This window comes from Pongo pygmaeus, chromosome 17, assembly GCF_028885625.2.
Source record: "Pongo pygmaeus isolate AG05252 chromosome 17, NHGRI_mPonPyg2-v2.0_pri, whole genome shotgun sequence".
Lineage (NCBI taxonomy): Eukaryota > Metazoa > Chordata > Mammalia > Primates > Hominidae > Pongo > Pongo pygmaeus.
The window spans coordinates 46,493,829-46,518,027 of NC_072390.2; the positions used below are offsets into that span (position 1 = coordinate 46,493,829).

Below are 24,199 nucleotides of genomic sequence, written 5' to 3' on the forward strand. Positions count from 1 at the left end.
GAGGATTGCTGGAACCCAGGAGGCAGAGGTTGCAGTGAGCTGACATTGTGGCACTGCACTCCAGCCTGGAGGACAGAGCGAGACTTCATCTCAGGGAAAACAAAGACAAAAACAAAAACACCAAAATTTGAGAAAGTTGAGTTATGAATGGCAGAATGTTAAGTAGGAAGTGTTAAGTCCAAGAGAAAAATAAAAGCATGGATAAAGGCCTTGAGTCAGAGAGAACTTAACACATTTGAGGACTGAAATAAGTAGAGAAATTCAGGAGCCTGAAAAATAGGGAGGAGAGTGAAAGCAGCTAGGACCCCCAAATAGTTACTTTGGGAAAACTTACTGTTGGTCCATCCGATTGTTTCATCTCCTTTCTTGGTATAAGAACCCTATTTATGTTGTTTCAGACAGCTGAGGTGCCAAGTCCTATGGAATAAATAATGAGTTTAAGCCAACCAGAGTGCTCCCATTCTCTTTTGCTAGTGATTGATTTAGGATGGCAAGGGTGCCCAATTTTGACCAATTAGATAGGAAGGGAAGTCTGCAGAGGAAGGCCTCTAGGAAGCATTTTTCTCCCATATAAAAGAGGAGAGAGCTACAAGGGGGAAATCTTACCCTTTCCTTTTTGTTTTTGGAGGTTGTGTATAAAGGTGACTGTTTCAGCCATAAGGGAGACATGCTGAGGATGGCAAGGGGCTGAGGCTGTGAGGACATAATTGAGCTGCTGAGACATCTCTGGAACTGTTTACACCTGGACTAGTTTACCATATTCGATAATAAATATCTTTTTTTTTTTGGGACAGATTCTTGCTCTGTTGCCCCAGGCTAGAGTGCAATGGCATGATCTCGGCTCACTGCAACCTCCACCTCCTCGGTTCAAGCGAGTCTCCTGCCTCAGCCTCCTGAGTAGTTGGGCTTACAAGTGTCTGCCACCATGCGCGGCTAATTTTTGTATTTTTAGTAGAGACGAAGTTTCACCACGTTGGCCAGGCTGGTCTCGAACTCCTGACCTTGTGATCAGCCTGCCTCTGCCTCCCAAAGTGCTGGGATTACACGTGTAAGCCACTGAGCTGGGCGATAATAAATATCCTTACCGAATGAGGCACTTTTAGTTGAATTTCTGATTCCTGCCATCAAAAGTAAGTCTTGCAGGAATTTTTAGATAACATTAAGGATTTGGAATTTAATCCTAAGGATTAGGAGAGCTATTAAAGGATTTTGTGCATGGGGTGACACAAGATGTCTGCTTTTCAAAAGATCATTTTAGTTGCCATATGGATAATAAACTGGAGAGAGGCAATGATGGATGCAGGTAGAGCAGTTAGGAACTATTGCCATTAAGTCACACAAGAGAATGCAGTGATTTAAAATAAGCGGTGGCTATGGAAATAGAAGAAAATGAGCACGGTGGCTCACGCCTGTAATCCCAGCACTTTGGGAGGCCAAGGCAGATGGATCATGTGGTCAGGAGTTCAAGACTAGCCTGGCCAACATGGTGAAACTCCGTCTCTACCAAAAATACAATAAAATTAGCTGGGCGTGGTGGCGTGCGCCTGCAATCCCAGCTACTCGGGAGGCTGAGGCAGGAGAATCACTTGAACCCAGGAGGCAGAGGTTGCAGTGAGCTGAGATTGCGCCACTGCACACCTCCAGCCTGGGCGACAGAGAGAGACTTCATCTCAGAAAAAAAAGAACTACTGAGATACATATTGGAGGCAGGATTGTGATTCTGATTGATTCAATGTGAATGAGGAAGAGGAAGAAATCAAGGATGACTTCCAGTGTCTAGACTGAGCTATAAAGTGGATCATAGTGCCATTTGCTAACAGAGAGATCAACCACTGGAGGAGGTGAGGAGGTGGCTACTATAATGAGTTCATTATTGGAGACCTTGGGCTGAGGGTGTCTATGTCAAATGGTCAGTGATGTAGGCTATTAGGCTATTGGGCATTTGAATGGCCTGGGGTAGAGATAAAGATGTGAAAGTTTTTGGAACCGAAATAGTGACAGAACCTGTGTGATTTTTGAGAGAGAGAAAGAGAGAAAGAGAGAGAGAGGAGAAGGGAAAAGGTCCTAAGACAGAATCCTAGCATCTCCAGCCCAGAGCCAGTGTAGAAGGAGACTCTGGCAAGGGAGAAGAAACAATAGCCAGAAAGAAAGAAGGAAAGTCAGAGTGTTTCCAGAAGGAGGGGATGGTCAGCACTGACAAACATAGTTGAGGGGTCAAGCAAAAAAATAGCTGAAAAGAATCTATTGGAATTAGTTACATGAACATCACCAGTGACACTGATAATAAAGCAGTTTTTGGACAGATGGAGGTGGAGAGGTTGGTTCAGAACCCAGAGTGGACTGAATAAGAAGTGAATAACTAAGAAATGATGACAAAATGTACAGGATCAGATCAAGAGATTTGGCCTTGAAGGGGATATGGGGCAGGAGTTGAGGCATAAGTGGGATGAAAGGGAGGTTTTTGTTTTCCTTTTGAAGATGGGAATGACTATCTTTTCATCTTATTTCCCCCCACCGCCTGCCCCCCACCACCCATGCTCCAGCTCCGTAGGTCTTTCCTTTCTTTGGTCCTGCCTCATTCACTGTTCCCAGTCCACGCTTTTTCCTAAATCTTTGAATGGCTCACTTCTTTTCATTATTCATGGCTCTGCTCAAATATCACTTCATCCAGAAATTCTTCTCTGAGCTTATTCTTCTCCTCATTGTCATTTACTGTTTTATCTTCTTCGTGGCTCTGATTATCTGAAATGATTTTGTTCATTTGTTTATGGATTGGTGACATATATCTTCCTTTTGTTTGTTGTTTGTTTGTTTGTTTTTGAGACAGTCTCGCTCTGTTACCCAGGCTGGAGTGTAGTGGCGTGGTCTTGGCTCACTGCAAACTCCACCTCTTGGGTGCAAGTGGTTCTCCTGCCTCAGCCTCCCAAGTAGCTGGGACTACACGCATGTGCCACCACACCTGGCTAATTTTTGTATTTTTAGTACAAAAATTTTTACTAAAGAAGTGTTGTATTTTTAGTAGAGACGAGGTTTCACTATGTTGGCCAGGCTGGTCTTGAACTCCTGACCTCGTGATCCACCTGCCTCGGCCTCCCAAAGTGCTGGGATTTCAGGCGTGAGCCATTGCACGCGGCCTGTTTTGGTTTTTTGAGACAGGGTCTCCCTCTGTTGCCCAGGCTGGAGTGCAGTGGCATGATCTCGGCTCACTGCAGCCTCCACCTTTCGGGTTCAAGCGATTCTTGTGCCTCAGCCTCCCAAGTAGCTCACACCCAGCTAAGTTTTGTATTTTTAGTAGAGACAGGGTTTCACCATGTTAGCCAGGCTGGTCTCAAACTCCTGACCTCAGGTGATCTGTCCTCCTTGCCTCCCAAAGTGCTGGGATTACAGGCGTGAGCCACTGCCCCAGCTTGGTTTGCTTTTTGAAACATGGTCTCACTCTGTTGCACAGGATGGAGTGCAGTAGCGTGATCTTGGCTCCTGTGCTCAAGTGATCCTCCCACCTCAGCCTCCCAAAGTGCTGAAATTACAGGCGTGAGCCACGGTACCTGGCCTATATCTCCTAATTAAAAGTAAAGCCTGGGGTAAACTGGGTGAAGTTTACGGCCTGTTAAATACGTACATGTATTATATGCGTTATTATATCCCATGTGTTATATTACATATTATTGTATATATGTATTATATACTATGTACTATTCTTACAACTGTATGTAAATCTATAATTTTCTCAAAGTTTTGGTTTTGTTTTTTAAAGTAAGTTCTGTGAGAACTGAGATTTTGTTTGCTTGTTGACAATTGTGTCTTCATTGTCATAGAACTGAGTCTGGCGTGCAGTGGGCACTAAATAAGTCTTCGTAAAAAGTGTGAATTAACGCCGGGCTAATTTTTGTATTATTAGCAGCGACGCAGTTTCAACATGTTGGCCAGGCTGGTCTCGAACTCCTGCCCTCAAGCAGGAGTTTCAAGCCCGCCTCGGCCTCCCAAAGTGTTGGAATTACAGGCGTGGGCCACCGCGCCTGGCTGATCACGTTTAAAGGGCGGGGTGGGGAGAGTACAAACAACAGAGGAAATCCTGAGCCGCAGAGGAAACTGGAGATGGCAGGGTTTAGCACTAGAATCTCTGTAGGAGAGATAGGATCTCCAGGACTCTTTCCACTACCCAGGCTATCTCTCCATTAATGGGCTATTGATTGGATGACAGAGTAGCCATAGCACTGTCTTAGGAGACGCCCAATCATAGGTCATAGGTCATTTTTGCAGCTTATTGTGATTACAACAGTGGAGGATGGTCCTATGCATCACCTTATAAGCGGCTGTTCTGTGATTATCCTTAAGCATGGCCACGCCCGCACTTAACTTCTGACGGTGGGGAAAGCAGCTGTGTGTGATAGCTTGGAAGGTTTACTGCTGCAAGTCCTCTTCTCTGCAGTTGAGGTTTCAGGTTTCAATCCTCCCAATACCACAAGACAGAGCACCGGGCGGCTGCCGCCTCCGCCTCCGCGCCTTAACCTAGGCGGCTTGCCGAAGATTTCAGCCCCGCGGCCGCGCGCTCGCTCTGCCCTAGACCAGGGTTGGGCGCAGCGGCGGAGGTGGCTTCTGGGCTGCGCGAGCTGGGCGAGCTGGGAGGCGGCGATCGCAGCTGGGCCGGGACTTCCTTCCTCCACCGCACGACAACAAAACAACCCTGCGGCAGGCACTGAGTGCTTGGCAGCTGTCTGGGCGAGAGGCACAGCGATGGGCTCCGTGCTGAGCAGCGACAGCGGCAAATCGGCGCCCGCCTCTGCCACCCCGCGGGCCCTGGAGCGCAGGGGGGACCCGGAGTTGCCTGTCACGTCCTTCGACTGCGCCGTGTGCCTTGAGGTGTTACACCAGCCTGTGCGGACCCGCTGTGGCCACGTGTAAGTTCCAGGGGAGCCCGGTTTGCGCCCACCCCTAAGGAGGGCGATGTGGGGAAGCTGAGGGCATGGTGTGGGGAAGGAGGGGGACGGAAGACAGCGTCTTAGGAAATTGCTGCAGGGAGAAACCTGGACCCGTAGGATGCAGGACCACGGGGAAAACGCTGGTCGGAAGGTGACACAGGATTTCGGGAGGAGAAAAAAGAAACAAGCGGGCCCTGTAGCCCCCTTGCACTGCCTCCTCCCGAAGCCCAGGTGCGGAACTCCGGAGAAGGGGATCCACGCACGGGTCCCGCCCAGAGCCAGGGCTTGCCAACTGGGGAGTGCTGGAGAACCAGCGCTCGCCCAGGCACGGAAAGGAAACGAGCTCCAGCTACAAGGCAGGGGCTCCCGCAAAGCGCAGTTACCCCGCTGAACACGGTGGAACGGGCTGCGCTTCCCTCCGCCCCAGAAACCCGGGACCGTTTTGTTTTGCTGGAGCTGTGCACGTGTTCCCAGGATGCCCACAGAGGCTCGTCTTAAGCAAACAAGGATCTGTGCAAAGTGTCTTTCCACCCCCACCCCTGCTACCCTTTCCCAACACAGACACCCAGCCCCTCAGAGGGCAAGTCAAACTGGAGCTTCCGAGTGACTTTCCACAGTCGTTAGAGTTTAACAACCTGCTAGGGTGGGGCTTGGACGTTAGCCGCAAGCCCCTGAATGTACTCCTTCAAAACCCAGCCTCAACGTGACAGGAGGTGGCAGGCTACCTGCTTTACGCACGGTCTCTCCAAACCAGCGGAAATTACAGAGTAAAATAACTTTCTCAAAACCGCATAGTACTTAGCTAAAACTCGCAGTTGGTGCAAAGCCGTGGTCGTTTCTAAGAAGAATTTAGAAACAAAGTCCCTATATAAAATTGGCACATCCGTAATGTGTGTTTGAGTAACCGGTGGAGTTGGATCTGTGAATTTGTGCGCTCTGTTTACTTTGTGTGTGTGTGTGTGTGTGTGTTTGAGGGAGAGAGAGAGAGACACGTAGTCTGGCTCTGTCGCCCAGGCTGGAGTGCGGTGGCGCTATCTCGGCTCACTGCAACCTCCGCCTCCCAGGCTCAAGTGATTCTCCTGCCTCAGCCTCCTGAGTTGCTGGGATTACAGGCGCCCACCACCACACTCGGCTAGTTTTTGAATTTTGAGTAGAGATGGGGTTTCACCACGCTGGCCAGGCTGGTCTTGAACTCCTGACCTCAATTGATCCACCCACCTCGGCCTCCCAAAGTGTTGGGATTAAAGGTGTGAGCCACTGCACCCAGCCTTCTCTCTTTGCTTTGAATTTTGTTCGCGGATACGTGTGTGTGTTGTGTCTGCACAGATCAGGAGCGGAAGCCTACTTAATGTCCTTTGAAGGGTGACTATAGTATGATGAAGCCCTGTGTGATGCCACAGTGGCTTGTACCAGCATTTGGCTTAGCAGGAAGAAAGAAATAGCGTTTTTATGAATGCAAGTGCACAACATGTTTTTGAGGACCACTTTTGAAAGGATTTAGGTAGTCCTTAACATGTGGTGCACTTGCATTCAAAAGTTTTGAGGCCGGGTGTGGTGGCTCACACCTGTAATCCTAGCACTTTGGGAGGCCGAGGTAGATGGATCACCTGAGGTCAGGAGTTCGAGACCAGCCTAGCCAGCATGGTGAAACCTCATCTCTGCTAAAAATACAAAAATTAGCCAGGTGTGGTGACCCGTGCCTGTAATCCCAGCTACCTGGGAGGCTGAGGCAGGAGAACTGCTTGAACCTGGGAGGCAGAGGTTGCAGTGAGCCGAGATGGCATCATTGCACTCCAGCCCGGGCAACAGAGCAAAACTCAGTCTCAAAAAAAAGAAAGTTTTGAAAGGACTTAGGTGATCCTTAATACCTATAGCCTTGCAACTGAAAAACAGTTTTCACCACTGCCCGTCTGTGAGCCAGGGACAAAAGTGTGCAGCCTGCACAATGTATAAATAAAGAGTGCTTTGGGCATTATTTCGTAGCTGTATTTTCAAGGCCTGTTGTTTCAGCTTTGTTCTTAAAACTCGAGGCTTAAATTTACCCTCCTTTCTGATTACTGATGTTGTTGCTCAGCTGTCCAGATATAGCTTATTAACATAATATCCACAGGCCAGTCTGGAAGCCAAGATGGGCTGTGTGAGTCATAAAATATATTGATTATTTTAGGGCAATAACAGCCTAAAGATACCTCCATTAGAATTGAATCATTATTAGCATTAAAACTTTAAAGTTGTGCAAAACATAAACAGTGGGCGTTTTGAAGATTCTTTTTGGAACAGACCGCTTTGCTATTCAATGATCTGACTGGAGATTGTTTTCCCGGTTTAGACTTTGAATATTATAATTTACCATTTACAATATTTTTCCTTCTACTAAAGGATAATATAAATTTGCAAAATGTTAAATTTTTTGTTTAATCTTTTTCTTTGTTAAAGTGAATAGGAAACTAGCAACTGGAAAAATAGTCATAAAATAGCATTACAAGGGCTGAACAAATTGCCTTTCCTCTCTTTACTGTTCTTTGTTTTGACAAATCTATGTCCATTGTTCTGGCTGTGGGCAGAATTTCCATATTCCTCCTTTTGGCAAACTTACTTGGTCCCCTTCCACTTTATAAATGTTAACCAGAGTCCTTTCTGCAGTAGAGATTGTGAGCGTTAATACCATTTGTACATTCTAAATGAATTACTCTTTTCCATTGAAATTAAGTTGGAAAACGAATAAATGCAAATGAACCTTCTGTATTTTATTATCCCACATTGAAGCTACATTTTCAGACGTGTTAAACTAGGTGGTTTATGCTGATTTTTGTTTGTAAACCTATTTCAAGTCAAACAAGTTTAATAATAACAACAGTACCTTGAATGAATATGTACAGAGCACTTTATAAGTTGTATTGTGATGCAGTAGTAACTGGCCCTTACAGAGAGCTGGATTTGAAATTCACCTCTGCCACTAGCCAGCTGTGTGACCACTGTAGGGAAATTTGAATTTGATTTTTTCCCCTAAAGGTTTGATCATTTGAGTCTATGAAACAAACTGCTAATAGATTAACAAGGGGGGAAAGGCCTACAAATGTATTAATGTGCATAGGGGCATGGGAGTCATACAAAATATGAAAACTGAGAGAAAGGGCCAGATGCTTGATGCTTTTATACCATCTTGAGGTTACAGCAGAATAGGGGCTTGGAACATGGTTATGGGAGGGAGAGAGAAAGAAGCGGCTGGGGCAAAGATGGTCTAGTTATGCAGATGAAACTTCATAGATAGCAGCTCCTAGAAAGAATAGGCGTGAGCCTGTGTTAAGTTGCTCTGTCAGACCTTCACAGGTGTCAGACTTTCAGTTAATAATTTCCTAGGTACAGATAAGGGGGTGCCTCCAAGAAAGCCTGGTTGTTTATTTCACCAGTGTAGATTTTTCTCTACAGATACAAGTCTCCTCCACAAAAGGCAGCTTTTCAGGGTTATTCCTGTATGCGGGAATATATCAAAGAAGTACATTTTGGGGTGAAATATTTTCAGTTTCCTTTAGTCCCCCATTTAAAGCTTAATTTTTAGAACATTAAACATTTCCTTTATTTATTTTTATTATTTATTTATTTATTTTTAGAGGTGAGATCTCACTCTGTCACCCAGGCTGCAGTGTAGTGGTGCAATCATGGCTCACTGCAGCCTCTACCTCCTGGGCTCAGCAATCCTCCTGCCTCAGCCTCTCACGTAGCTGGGACTACAAGTGCCTGCCACCATGCCTGGCTATTTTTTACTTATTTATTTATTTTGAGACGGAGTCTCGCTCTATCGCCTAGGCTGGAGGGCAGTGGCGTGATCTCAGCTCGCTGCAACCTCCGCCTCCCAGGTTCAAATGACTCTCCTGCCTCAGCCACTCTAGTAGCTGGGATTACAGACACGCACCACCACACCTGGCTAGTTTTCGTATTTTTTGTAGAGGCAGGGTTTCGCCATTTTGCCCAGGCTGGTCTTGAACCCCTGAGCTCAGGTGATTTGCCTGCCTCGGCCTCCCAAAGTGCTGGCATTACAGGAGTGAGCCACTGCACCCAGCCAAGAAAGTGACAATTCTTTACATACCGCAAGGTCAGGAATTTTGTAAGGGAACTATATACACAGGGTACCAGGCCAATCTTTTTCTAAGTCTGTTGGCTTTTTAATGTCAATTTCAGTCCCTCAAAACAGTTTGATCATGTATCTAAGTATGACATTCCAGTTAAAGCCTTGCTAAAATAACCACTGTCTCCAATTATGTCCTGTTCAGACTGTTACTGAACTTATGCATGTAACTATATTGCCATGAAATAAGAATACTCAAAAACCGGTTTGTGAATCCAAAGAGAAAAAGGTAAATTATTTTGCTCACAAACGTATACTTGGCCAGGTGCAGTGGCTCATGCCTGTAATCCCAGCACTTTGGAAGGCCAATGCAGGAGGATGGCTTGAGACCAGCAGTTTGTGACTAGCCTGGGCAACACTGCGAGACCCCATCGCTACTACACAAAAGTCTTGTTCAAAAGAGAAAACCATATTTTACTTTTGAATCAATATATCATTTATAAAGCTAATTTAAATAAAACCTAATAAACAAGTCCATCCAATTTCAGTCAGCTTTGACCACACAAGATAAAATTTACATACCTTTTATAACTTCTTACGATTTTTCTTCTATTTCCAACTTTCTATATTCATTTAGTTTTATCTATATCTTTTTTATTCTTTCAATTTGAAACAATCTTTAAATAACTTCTAAACTAGACACAATTAGTTTTCCATTAACAAAAAAAATCACACTTCATACCTTTTTTTTTTTTTTTTTTTTTTTTTTTTTTAAGACGGAGTCTCACTGTGTCACCCAGGCTGGAGTGCAGTGACATGATCTTGGCTCATTGCAACCTCTGCCTCCCGGGTTCAAGCAATTCTCCTGCCTCAGCCTCCTGAGTAGCTGGGATTACAGGCGTGCACCACCACACCCGGCCTCATGCCATTCTTATAACCTTTCTGTCCAAAAACATATCTTGCTTTTTTTGTATATTCTGCCTGAAGAATTGTTTGTCTTATTTCTAGTAGTTTTATTTGTTTGTTTTTAGAGATATGATCTAAGAACAAACTACTCAGTGATGTGATCATAGCCTACTGCAACCTCAAATTCCTGGGCTCAAGCAATCCTCCTACCTCAACCTCCTGAGTAGCTGGAACAACAGGCATGCCCCACCACATCCTGTTAAAATTTTATTTTTTACAGAGACAGGGTCTGCCTATGTCACCCAGGCCAATCTTGAATTCCTAGGCTCAAGTGATCCTCCTGCCTTAGCCTCTCAAAGAGCTGAGATTACAGGCATGAGTGCTCCCAAACTGCTGGGATTACAGGCATAAGCCACCACACCCAGCCAACCAACAATTTAAAACTAGCTTTATTGCTGGGCACAGTGGCTCACACCTATAATCCTAGCACTTTGGGAGGCCGAGGCAGGTGGATCACTTGAGCCCAGGAGTTGGAAACCAGCCTGGTCAACATGGCGAACCCTTGTCCCTACTGAAAATACTAAAAAATTAGCCGGGCATGGTGGCGCACACGGAGGCTGAGGTGGGAGAATCGCTTGAACCTAGGAGGCAGAGGTTGCAGTGAGCTGAGATCGCACCACTGCACTCCAGCCTGGGTGACAGATCGAGAGTTGTTCTCAAAAAAAACAAAAACAAACAAACAAAAAAACCTAGCTTGATTTACCAAAGATTACTGAAGTCATATGAACTTTGAAAAACATTTGGGATAGTTAATTTGTGAGTACTCATTTATTTAGAAGTCAGTTTGGTACTACAGACTATACAAACCCATGTGTAAACATATATATACATGTAGACACAACATATATCACATGCACACACCAGTATCCAAAAGCCAGAGAGATTAGCAAGTTTAATGCAGGAGAGCAGAATATTAGATATGAGAGGATGGACCCTGCCCATGGCTTCTGTGGCTCAGTGAGAAGACAGAGGACCCCCAATGGCCAGGCGTGGTGGCTCACGCCTGTAATCCCAGCACTTTGGGAGGCTGAGGTGGGGGGATCACCTGAGGTCAGGAGTTCGAGACCAGCCTGCCCAACATGGCGAAACCCCGTTTCTCTAAAAATACAAGAAAATTAGCCAGGGGTGGTGGCAGGTGCCTATAATCCCAGCAACTCAGGAGGCTGAGGCAGGAGAATCACTTGAACCCAGGAGGCGGAGGTTGCAATAGCCGAGATGGCGCCACTGCACTCTAGCCTGGGTGACAAGAGAAACTCTGTCTCAAAAAAAAAAAAAAAAAAAGAGAAGACAGAAGACCCCCAAAGAGGGGCGATTGGTGGCTTTTGTGTTTGTGTATGCATGTGTGTGTGTGTTCCTCAAGGGGTCTCAGGGTTCACAGAAGTCCCCTCTAGGCCTCTTCATGTGGTATCAAAAATGGCAAAAAGGAAGGGCAGAAGGGGAAGGAAATGGAAGAACAACTCTTACAGGAGCCAATTTGGGGAGATTTTAAGCTTTCAAAAGGCCAATACAGTTTTAGTTAGTAGGAGTCTGAGTAACGAAAAAAAGTCTAGTTGACTAAGAAGTTCCCAAGGGAGAAACAGGATTTGAAAGAGAACAGAGAATATCAGCTATTAATTAAGCTGGCTTTTGACCACAGAGCCATCTTTCTTAAAAAAAAACTTTTTTTTTTTTTTTTTTTTTGAGATGGAGTCTTGCTCTGTTACCCATGCTGGAGTGCAATGGCGCAATCTCGGCTCACTGCAACCTCCGCCTCCCAGGTTCAAGCGATTCTCGTGCCTCAGCCTAAAAAATCCTTTTAAATATGCAAGCAGCAAACATTTTGTCCTCTGAGCACCCAGTCTGTCTTTTTTTTGTTGTTGTTGAGATGCAGTCTTGCTCTGTCGTCCAGGCTAGAGTGCAGTGGCCCGATCTGGGCTCACTGCAACCTCTGCCTCCCGGGTTCAAACAATTCTCCTGTCTCAGCATCCTGAGTAGCTGGGACTATGAGGGTGTGCCACCATGCCCACCTAATTTTTGTATTTTCAGTAGAGACGAGGTTTCACCATGTTGCTCTCAAACATCTGACCTCAGGTAATCTGCCTGCCTCGGCCTCCCAAAGTGCTGGGATTACAGGTGTGAGCCACCGTCCCCAGCCTGAGCACCCAGCCTTTTGTGGGAGCAGAGAGAATGGTAGCTGTGGCATTTCATGCCTCTTTCTCCCCAGACCCTCCCAGCACCCCCTCTCTAGGGGGTACACACCTCTCCTCACCTGTTTGGTTCCCAGCCGTAGCAGGAGGTGTGTCTCTCTGGCCCCGTAAAGGAAGCAGATTAATGGGGAAAATGTTACTATCACACTCTAAATATAAACCAACGTTTTAACCAAAGGAAATAACTCAAAATCAAAACAAATAAGAACATTTGAGACTGAAACCAAGAAGCTCTTGATGGCTTCAACCAAGGTTTCCTAAGAGGGAGCAAAAGTTGCAACCCTTTCAAAATCCAGATCATTCCCTACAGCAGCTTAAAGAAAGCAAGGTTTTGCCAGCCGCAAATGGGGTACAACCCACATTTTTGTCTGGCCATATTCTCTAGGGTTTAAGACAGAGGAAAACAACAGCTGGATGAGAGGCTTACAAAATGAATGGGTACCCCAAAGGTTAAGAAGTCATACAAACATAAATTAAAAACAATTCAAACTAATTTTTTCCAAGTGTTTCTTTTATTTTTCCTTCATGAGTTAAAGGATTTACGTCTCCTAGGGACTTGTTCCCTGAAAGGGAATTGAATCCAGACTGCAGTGGTGAAAGTGCAGAATCTACAGGATGGAGTCTTTTTTTTTTTTTTTTTTTTTTTTAACAAATTTCATAAGGAATCTAAAGCATGCAGTTTGAGTACAAAGGATTTTAACTTTGTTTTAAATCTGATTTCTACTTTTCAAAAATCTTGCCGAGGGAGTTTCTAAACCTGTATTCCTTTTGTATCATTTCATAGGTACCAATAAGGTAGCTATTTAAGATGTGAGCTCTAAAAAGTTTTCTTTTAAATATAGCCACTCATTTATTTTAAAAGCGATTCAAACCAATACAAGAACTAATTTATATGTTTTTCTCTGTTGATCCAAATTTAGAAAGGGTAAAACACACAGACTCATACCATCCACATTTGACCAGGCACTATAGGCAGAGATCGGAGAGGAGAACTGACTTGGTTAAAAAAAATCAGTTTACCTTTCTTTGCTGGCTTTTCATCCGTTGTTCCAAGATCCCATTCATTGGCTCTAGAATGAACAAAATGACTTACATCCTGATCACAACACCAAAAATGTAGTGAAGCTTAAATTTTTCTCCTAAAGATTCGATACTTTGAGTCTATAAAACAGGCAGATAACAGATTAATGGGATAAAAGCATACACATTTATTAATGTGCATATGGGCTTGGGAGTCATAGAAAATATGAAAACTGAAAGAAAGGGCCAGATGCTTGATGCTTTTATACTTGAGGTTACAGAAGAATGGGGGATTGCAAGATGGCAAAACAGGTTATAAGAGGGAAAAAAAAAGGTAAAGGGCAAAGCTGTTCTTGTTATACAGATGAAACTTCACAGGTAGAAGCTCTAAGAAAGAATAGGTAGTAGTCGGCTGGGTGCAGTGGCTCACGCCTGTAATTCCAGCACTTTGGGAGGCTGAGGCGGGTGGATCACGAGGTCAGGAGATCGAGACCATCCTGGCTAACATGGTAAAACCCTGTCTCTACTAAAAATACAAAAAATTAGCCGGGCATGGTGGCAGGTGCCTGTAGTCCCAGCTACTCGGGAGGCTGAGGCAGGAGAATGGCGTGAACCCGGGAGGCAGAGCTTGCAGTGAGCTGAGATTGCACCACAGCACTCCAGCCTGGGCAACAGAGCGAGACTCCATCTTAAAAAAAAAAAAAAAGAATAGGTAGTGGTCCATGATAAGTTTCTTTGTTAGACCTTCAAACATTTCAGACTCTTGGTTAATCTCCTAGATGGGACAAGGGAGACCTCAGAGAAAGCCTGCCTATTTATTTCACCAATGTAGACTTTCTCTACCAATGTAGACTTTTCTCTCCCCCACAACATGCAGCTTTTCAGGGTTTTTCCTTTCTGCAGGCCATCTCAATAGCCATCTCGAAGTATGTCAAATAATTATTTTTTGGGGTAAAATATTTTGTTTCCCTTTTTTTTTTTTTTTTGAGATGGGGTCTCACTCTGTTATTCTGGCTGGGGTGCTGTGGCGTGATCTCAGCTCACTGCAACCTCTGCCTCCTGAGTAGCTGGGACTACAGGTGTGTGCCAACATGCCCGGCTAATTTTTGTATTTTTTAGTAGAGATGGGGTTTTGTTATGTTGGCCAGACTGGTCTCAAACTCCTGGCCTCAAGTGATCTGCCCACCTCAGCCTCCCAAAATGCTGGGATTACAGGTTGAGCCACCCTTGCCAGCCAATTTTCTTTACCACTAAGTTGCTTAAACTCTTTGAATCTGTTTCTTCATTTGTAAAATGGGGTGAGTAGTGCCATTTTTATGAATATTTAAAATGTAAAAGTATCCCATAGTAAAGGCTCAAAACATGGTTTCTCTTTCCTTCAGTCATTCCATAAGCAAAACCCCAGGAACAGATATTATTTCTTATCTCTGTATTTCTTTTGGAAGAACACTGTGCCATGAAAAATTGATCTATGACATTTCCAAGATGTCTCAGATAGCCTCACTTTTAGCTTAGTTCTTTTTCCTTTGGTGGACTTTAATTTAAGAAGTTTCACTTTAATGTTTTATAATTTTAAATGAACTTTATTCATATTGCTGTATCAGTTGTAAAAAATAGATTTGAGGGAAGAGCCTTCTCACTTCTGCCTTATCTTCTATTAGAGAGCTGGGGTGAGAGCCAGTAGATAACTTGGAGCTGTATAAATGGAGCTTAAAAGGAGTCTGGAGGCTGGGTGTGGTGGTTCATGCCTGTAATCTCAGCACTTTGGGAGGCTGAGGTGGAACTGCTTGAACCCCAGAGTTTGAGACCAGCCTGGGCAACAAAGTGAGACCTCGTCTGTACAGAAAAAAAAAAATAGCTGGGCATGGTGGGGCATGCTGTAGTCCCAGCTACTCGGGAGGCTGAGGTGGGAGGATCACGTGAGCTCGGGAGGCTGCTGTGAGCAGTGATTGCACCACTGCACTTCAGTTTGGGTGACAGAATGAGACCCTGCCTCAAAAAGAAAAAAATGATTTACATTCAAAGGAAATACTCAAAGACATTTGTTGTCAGATTGAAAACAGTAGATGCAAGGGAGAAAGGTATCAAAGCCAATCACTGGGCTTTAAGGCTGGTGAATAAACAGGGGCAGAGAGACTGGCACAGGAGGAAGTGAGTGCACTCATGAATGGGCCTGCTGAATGTACAGCAGTCTGATAGGCAGATATCCAAATAGAAATATCCAAAGGCTCTAGAGGAATAGACTGGGGGAAAGAGATCAGGGCTGGAGACTGAGTTATCTAAAAAGCGTATAGAGGTTGAGAATGGGCTGAAGAGAGCTAAATGAACTGGAGCACACCGTAAGATAGAAAGAGCCAAGTCTCCATTGACCTCAGATACAACTGCTCTAAGTCATAGAATGTACCTAATTTTTATTTTTATTTTTTATTATTTAATTTAATTTAATTTTTTGAACCAGAGTCTCGCTCTGTCACCCAGGCTGGAGTGCGGTGGCACGATCTTGGCTCACTGCAACCTCCACCTCCTGGTTCAAGCGATTCTCCTGCCGCAGCCTTCTGAGTAGCTGGGACTACTGGCGCATGCCGCCACGCCCAACTAATTTTGTATTTTTAGTAGCAACAGGGTTTCACCATGTTGGCCAGACTGATCTCGAACTCCAGACCTCAGGTGATCCACCTGCCTCTCCCTCCCAAAGTGCTGGGATTACAGGCGTAAGCCACCCCACCCAGCAGTGAATGTACCTAATTTTTAGAAAATGAAACTCTGTTTAGGATAATTCTGAAATACTTTCAGGTAAATGGATTGAAACGTTCAATTTGTGGTCAAGTATGAGCAGTAAAGCCTACATCAAATTGGTGGTTTCCTAAGTAGAGTCTGAGAGTCTTCCTGATGAGTTTTAAATTGATCCAGAAATATGCATGAGTGGCTTTCATTCTTACAGGACATTTGCAATCCCAGTGTAAACCAAAAATAAAATTCTAAGGCCCCCAACCAACTGAATGGACCTTTCCTCTCCGCCAAGGGCATTCTAAAGTAAACCAGAAACACTAGTTCACGCCATGATGGGAATGGGTATTTATCAAATACTACAGACTGGGTAATAGATAAAGAAAAGAATTTTTTCAGCTCACAGTTCTGGAGGCTAGGAAGTCCAAGAGCGTGGTGCTGGGACCTGGCTAGGATCATCCCCTGGTGGAAAGGTAGAAAGAAGTTGGCAGAGTGGGAAAATGCACGTGAGAGAGCTCGCTTATTATTTTATTATTTTATTTTTCAGATACGCGGGTCTCACTATGTTGCCCAAGCTGGACTCAAACTCCTGGGCTCAAGTGATCCTCCTGCCTCAGAGAGTTGGCTTTTATAGCAAAGCCACTTCTGCAAGAACTAGCCCACTCCTGTGATAACGGCATTCATCCATTCATCACAGTGGAGCCCTTATGACCTAAATGCCTCCTGAAGGCACCACCTCTCAATACCACCACAAGAGGAACCAAGTTTTCATGCTTGAACTTTGGGGGGACACATTCATTATATCAGGCCTCCTGGTTATACAGGCACATTCATGGTCTTATATTTGTGGCTTCTGCTTGTTACTGGGAAGAACTGAGGTTTCTTGAAAAGACTACAAAATTTGAGGCCCTACCCAAACTGTTTAAGGATCAGAGCACTACTGTCTGTGGCTGCATAAACTTGGCACATTGCTACACTACTCTGAACCTTAGTTTGCCATCAATAAAATGAGGAGAAAGCACAGCAGCATTTTATGAATTCTTGTAGGAGCCTACAAAAATAGGGGATAATGTATACAAGTGTCCCCCATAGGGCTCGGCACCAGTATTACTATTCTGCTTGCATTGGCATACAACTCAAATTGTGGAAAAAAAAAAAAAAAAAAAAAAAAGGGGAAAACTGCTAGTTGACAAAAACAAAATGTTATCTGCTTGCCTCTAAATAATGTAAGCAAATAATTCATGTCAGAACCATAAGTGTTATATTAGAAATGTTAATTGTGAGTTGAGCATTTGAACCATTTGTCGTAAATTTCATTCAAGACTACACTTTGAGAACTCATTCTTAGAGACTCAGAGACATCCAAGGTCAGATTGTACCTTAGAACTTATAATCAGCTGAGACAGAAAGAAGTAAAATATGTATAGCAGAGAACTTAGATTTCTTGATCTTAAAATATTGATCCTTCCAACTGGGGTAGCTGTGGTGGTGGAATAAAAGGTTACTGAAATTTGGGTCAGAAAACCCCAGCTTAAGACCAACCAAGTTCAAGCACTTTCTTTTTTGAGAGAGAGAAATGGAGTCTTGCTGTTGCCCAGGCTGGAGTGCAGTGGCGCGATCTCGGCTCACTGCAACCTCCGCCTCCTGGGTTCAAGTGATTCTCCTGCCTCAGCTTCCCAAGTAGCTGAGACTACAGGCATGCACCACCACACCCAGCTAATTTTTGTATTTTTGTTTTGTTTTGTTTTGAGATGGAGTCTTCCTCTGTCACCCAGGCTGGAGTGCAGTGGCACGATCTCGGCTCACTGCAACCTCCGCCTCCTGGGTTCAAGTGATTCTCCCACCTCAGCCTCCCGAGTAGCTGGGATTACAGGCACCCACCACCATGCCTGGCCAATTTTTGGTATTTTTAGTAGAGATGGAGTTTCACCATGTTGGCCAGGCTGGTCTCGAACCCCTGACCTCAAGCGATCCACCTGCCTCAGCCTCCCAAAGTGTTAGGTTTACAGGCAGAAGCCACCATGCCTGGCTGTATTTTTTTTTAGTAGAGAGAGGGTTTCACTCTATGTTGGCCAGGCTGGTTTCGAACTCCTGACCTCAGGTGAGCCACCTACCTCCCAAAGTGCTGGGATTACAGGCGTGAGCCACCGTGCCCGGCCAAGCTCAAGCACTTTGTATTTATGTGATTTTTTCCCCCCAAGCCAAATTTTATCCAGCTTTATTAAAGATACTTTCCATAAAGAGTCATGGTATTTCAGGCAGGACATGGGCAGACAATCCTTAACAGTATACAACAACTTTCAAACTCCCTTCTTCAATGGACTACCAAAAAACATAAAGCCACTTTAAAACCCAGTGGAGGGCTGGGCTTGGTGGCTCACGCCTGTATAATCCCAGCTACTCGGGAGGCTGAGGCAGGAGAATCACTGGAACCTGGGAGGCAGAAGTTGCAGTGAGCCGAGATTGCGCCATTGCAGCCTGGGCGACAGAGCAAGACTTCTGGCCAAAAAAAAAAAAAACCAAACCAAAACAAAAAAACCCAATGGAGTATTCATTTGATACTCTGAACAAGAAAGTTTAGGGTGAGGTTTGACATTTCACATTTAGCAAGTTGTTTAACATGAGCCGACCCTGACTTTCAGGGAGTAAAATGAAAATGGCAGAATTTGTCTGACGATACACAATGTAGAAATTGAACCACTGCTCTTTTGAGCAGCCCCATCTCAGTGGCATCACTGGAAAGTCCAGATTGCCTGACATGCTGGTAACCAATTATTGGGGGCCAGGCCCCAACAGGTGTCTGGGTTTAACGGAGTTAAGTTTATGCTGAAGATGGAAAGGGAGAAGAGGACATAGGAACAAATTTATTTTTCCATACCACAAGGCTCTTGTGCCAAGGTGTCTGTGTTTGTCAAAGTCAGGGAATCCCTTCTCCTGGGAGCCAAGAGGAAGCCTCTCAAAACTAGAAGGGAACACCAGCCTGGCCAGCATGGTGAAACCCCTCCTCTAGTACTAAAAACACAAAAATTTGCCGAACATGGTGGCACATACATGTAATCCCAGCTGCTTGGGAGGCTGAGGCAGAATTGTTTGAACTCGGGAGGTGGAGGTTGCAGTGAGCTGAGATCATGCCATTGCACTCCAGCCTGGGCAACAAAGCAAGACTCTGCCTCAAAAAAAAAGTCTGGGCACAGTGGCTCATGCCTGTAATCCCAGCACTTTGGGAGGCCAAGGAGTGCGGATCACCTGAGGTCGAGAGCTCGGGACCAGCCTGACCAACATGGAGAAAACCCGTCTCTACTAAAATACAAAATTAGCTGGGCGTGGTGGTGCATGCCTGTAATCCCAGCTACTCGAGAGGCTGAAGCAGGAGAATCATTTGAACCTGGGAGGTGGAGGTCGTGGTGAGTCAAGATCTTGCCATTGCACTCCAACCTGGGCAACAAGAGTGAAATTTCATCTCAAACAAACAAACAAACAAACAAAAAACTAGAAGGGAAAGGTGTTTTCCCCACATCAATCCAGCTTCTAGACGGTGTTTTCCCCACATCAATCCAGCTTCTAGACGTTCTATTAGTGACAGTGACTGATATCCCATCCCCAGGAAACAATAATGAAGTGTACTGTGTGCTAACAACATAACTTAAAAAAAAAAAAGAAAACCAAATTCTGCATTTTTATGAAACTTGATAAAAAATAGTATTTCAAACTGTACAGTCACCACAAATACATAGTTATCACAAATGCACACACTTCACCTGGCACCTCCAGCACCTTGGCTTCCTGTGCCTGGTCTGTTTAGGCATCTGCATTCTCTGCAGGGTTATTCCCCTCCTTGCCAGCATCAGTTCTTCCCTTTTTCTCTTTGGGTACCTTCTCTCCCTTCTTTGCAAGGGCCTCCTTAGACTTGGCTTTGGAGAAGCAGGTTTAACAGACAACCTTGCAGATCTTCTCTGTGGTTCATCCTTCACCTTGGCGTTATCTCCTTAGCATCCCGCTCAGTCTTTCTCTTGAGCAGGGCGGCAGCTGCAGTGGGACATAAGCCCTGGGTAAGGGATGCAACAGCGCATAGGTTATAGTCGGTCTGGGGGTTGTTCTTGCTGCTGCTTCACACTGTTCCTTTATGTGATCTTGCAGAAGCAACTTACCCTGTATGTGCCTTGGTTTCCTTATCTATAAATGGAAATAATGATCTTTCTTGGGAGTTTATTAAGATTAAATGAATTAAGGTATATGGAAGTGTTTTTAAAAACTTTTGTAGAGAACCAGTGTATCAAGCTTCAAATTAGACATAAAAAATTACTGGCCAGGCACAGTGGCTCATGCCTGTAATCCCAGCATTTTGGGAGGCCGAGGCGGGCAGATCACTTGAGGTCAGGAGTTCAAGACCAGCCTGGCCAACATGGTGAAACACAGTCTCTACTAGAAGTAAAAAAAAATTAGCCGGGCATGGTGGTGCACACCCGCAATCCCGGCTACTCGGGAGGCTGAGGCAGGAGAATTGCTTGAACCTGAGAGACAGAGGTTGCAGTGAGCTGAGATTGTGCCTGGGCAACAGAGCGAAACTGCATTTCAAAAAAAAAAAAAAAAAAAAAAAAATTACCATACAATAACAAAAATAGCTAGAAGTAAAGGGTAGGAACCAAGGCAGATATGGAGTTCTACGTAAAGGGAGAAAAGTTCCATCTGGTTGCTACTGAATCAGTCATTATGTCACTGTGTGCAGTGTTCAACTTCCAGAGACACGGTCTATACTTGACTTGGCTTGCCAGGTGCTCACGCCTTCAGCAGGAGTTGGTAGGCACCTTGATTGAGGTCCCACTGAGACTATATGTAATATAAGAGGTATTGTTCCTGCAGAGCAAGAGCAGGATGCTATTGTAAGAAAAAGGAGGAATGGATGCTGGACAGGTATAAACAACAAGTAGATGTCTCAATCACTGCACAAGTGAGCATCCTCTGTGTGCTTTTAGTAATTTGATAACAGATGCAGAAGAGAATACTGTTATGAATCAGTCATGATCCAAGCCAAATTCAACCATAATAAGAAAAAAATAAAGAGGAAAATAATTGGTAATGACTAATATAATTAGGAGTTAAAGAAGAAAAGAAGAAGAATGGTTTGGAAAATAGCTGTGCCTACCCATCACTAAAGTTTATCATCAGCAAGTATTTAAATACTACCCAGATGCCCATTAACAACAGAAGGGTAAATAAATTTGGGTGTATTCATACAATAGACTTCACAAAATTAGAATGGACAATCTCAACTATATACAACAATATAATGAATCTTTTGACCATAATATCGAGCTAAAGAAGACCAAGAATACATACCAGAGGGTCCCATTTATAGGAAGTACAGAAACAGGTAAAACTGATCTTTGTTATTAGAAGTCAATGATTACCACCCTCAAGGATAGTAAGCAGGGATGAGAAAGCTGCGGTCTATAGGCTGGTACAATGTTTGATAAGTATAATTTTTATATATTAAAATACATTTTAAAAACTTGATGATTACTTTGGAGGGGATAGAATTGTGTCTGGAGGCCGGGCACAGTGGCTCACGCCTGTAATCCCAGCACTTTGGGAGGCTGAGGCAGGTGGATCACCTGACGTCAGGACTTCGAGATCAGCCTGACCAACATGGTGAAACCCCGTCTCTACTAAAAACACAAAAAATTGGCCAGGCGTGGTGGTGGGTGCCAGTAATCCCAGCTACTTGGGAGGCTGAGTCAGGAGAATTGCTTGAACCCAGGAGGTGGAGGCTGCAGTGAGCTGAGATCGTGCCATTGCACTCCAGCCTGGGCGACAAGAGAAAGACTCCATCTCAAAAAAAAAAAAAAAAAAAGAGAAGGAAACAAGAGGGGAAATTTTAGGGGCTGGCCATGCTGTTTTTGTTATAGGTACTGGTTATATGGATGTGTTCAGTTTTGAAATTTCATTCAACTATATGCTTATAAAAACTTTCCAGTATGTACAGTATACTTAAAATTTAAAAAGCCTACCTTTTGACATGCATTAATACTCCCAAATAGATATTATGTGCTGAGTAGTTTAAGAGGCATCAGGTCATGCTGATGTGTATAAATTACCTAAATGCTCATTTTTATTTCTATGTTTATGGAGCCTTCAACAACTCCTATAAACAGGTCAGAATTTTCTGGAAATGTTGATTATGTCAAGATTTCATAATGAGGACCTTTAAATAAACCAGAGAACATATTTCTTGACTAGGAAGGAAGGAAGGAAGGAAAGAAGAAGGGAGGGAGGGAAGGAGGGAAGGGAGAGGGGAGGGAGGGAGGGGAGAGGGGAGGGGAGGGAGGAAGGGAGGGAAGGAGAAAATGGTTTTATAGAGAATTATAATGTGTCTGGTATTTTTACTTCCTTGACTTCCTGCTGTTTTCTTATGTGACACACAAAACCCCACAGAAGAAAGACATATTTTCTCAAGAAATTTGAGGTAAAATCCAATTTAGACATTCTTTAAAGTATCCTTTAAACTTAGCCTATAGGAAAGCTATTTCACCCACTTTGAATTCTTACTTTTCTTGAAAGAATGTGTGATTCCAAAGAAGTCTTGCCGGGAAGGTAAGCAATTCTCGGGAAGTGCAGGGTGCAAGTGGACCTGTAATTTGGTAGTATGACTCATGGGGTACAAAGTGTCATTAAATTACAGTTTACACAAATGAATATACATAGTGGTGGCTCCTTATAGCTTTCAAGGAAAGTGATATATTTTTGGTCTGTTTGGGGTAGATTCTGCCGTTCCTGTATTGCTACCAGTCTAAAGAACAACAAGTGGACCTGTCCTTATTGCCGGGCATATCTTCCTTCAGAAGGAGTTCCAGCAACTGATGTAGCCAAAAGAATGAAATCAGAGTATAAGAACTGCGCTGAGTGTGACACCCTGGTATGTGACCCCACCTATGTTCATGGTTACCAGCTTAAGTCCCTGCGAAAGTTATCATTTCACCTCTGCTTCTGACCCCATGGTACCCACCTTTTTTTTTTTTTTTTTTTTGAGACGGGGTCTCGCTCTTTCACCCAGGTTGGAGCGCAGTGGTGCGATCTCGGCTTACTGCAACTTCCACCTCCCGGGTTCAAGTGATTCTCCTGCCCTCAGCCTCTTGAGTAGCTGGGTCTACAGGCACGTGCCACCACGCCTGGCTAATTTTTTGTATTTTTAGTAGAGACACGGTTTCACTATGTTAGCCAGGATGGTCTGGATCTCCTGACCTCGTTACCTGCCTGCCTCGGCCTCCCAAAGTGCTGGTGAGATGTGAGGACAGCTGGACTTCCTGGGTAGAGTGGGGACTTGGGGAACCTTCCTGTCTTACAAGAGGATTGTAAAACACACCAATTAGCGCTCTGTAAAATGCACCAATCAGTGCTCTGTAAAACGCACCAATCAGCGCTCTGTAAAGTGCACCAATCAGCACTCTGTAAAACACACCAGTCAGCAGGATTCTGAAAGTAGGCAATTGCGGGGAGGATTGGAAAAAGGGCACTCTGATAGGACAGAAACGGAACATGGGAGGGGACAATAAGGGAATAAAAGCTGGCCACCCCAGCTAGCAGTGGCAACCGGCTCGGGTCCCCTTGCATGTTGTGGGGGCTTTGTCCTTTTGCTCTTCACAATAAACCTTGCTACCACTCACTCTTTGGGTCCATGCCATCTTTTTTTTTTTTTTTTTTTTGAGACAGAGTCTTGCTCTGTCGCCCAGGCTGGAGTGTAGTGGTGCCATCTCGGCTCACTGCAAGCTTCGCCTCCCAGGTTCAAGTGATTGTCATGCCTCAGCCTCCCCAGTAGCTGGGACTACAGGCATGTGCCACAATGCCTGGCTAATTTTTTGTCTTTTTAGTAGAGAGAGGGTTTTGCTATGTTGGCCAGGCTGTTCTCAAACTCCTGGCTTCAAGTGATCTGCCCACCTTGGCCTCCAAAGTGCTGGGATTACAGGCGTGAGCCATCTCGCCCAGCCTCCAATTTCATATATATACATATATCATCTGCAGAAAACCCTGAACTTCTACCATCACCCCTAATTTGTGAAACAAATGCTTTCATTGACCACCTCCATTTTCCCTTCTTCTCATTACTCCAGTGATCCTCTATGATATGTCCTCCAGTTCTGCTACTCTATTGCAGACCACTAATGAATAGCTTTGTTATCAAACCCAGTGACATATTTCCACCTGTATTGATCTGGACTTTGCAGTATTTGTCTCTATCAAGCACACCTTGCCTGTTGCAATTTTCAACTTGGATACTGTATCAGCTTCCCCAGATCATGTGAGGTCTTGAAGGTTATGCA

General features: G+C 44.5%; 1 protein-coding gene across 2 annotated transcripts in view; it reads left to right on the forward strand.

The window, feature by feature from the left end:
- The first annotated feature begins 4,300 nt into the window (after positions 1 to 4,300).
- The window catches only part of RNF125 (ring finger protein 125), a 53,547-nt gene continuing 33,648 nt past the window's right edge, over positions 4,301 to 24,199 (forward strand). Inside the window, exons 1-2 of one of the 2 annotated variants that reach the window (XM_054460313.2) lie at positions 4,301 to 4,898; positions 22,644 to 22,797. In XM_054460313.2, coding sequence (XP_054316288.1) covers positions 4,735 to 4,898; positions 22,644 to 22,797 — 318 coding nt within the window. In that variant the 5' untranslated portion in view covers positions 4,301 to 4,734. The remainder of the gene's footprint in view (positions 4,899 to 22,643; positions 22,798 to 24,199) is intronic. The other variant, XM_054460314.2, reaches the window with a different exon arrangement.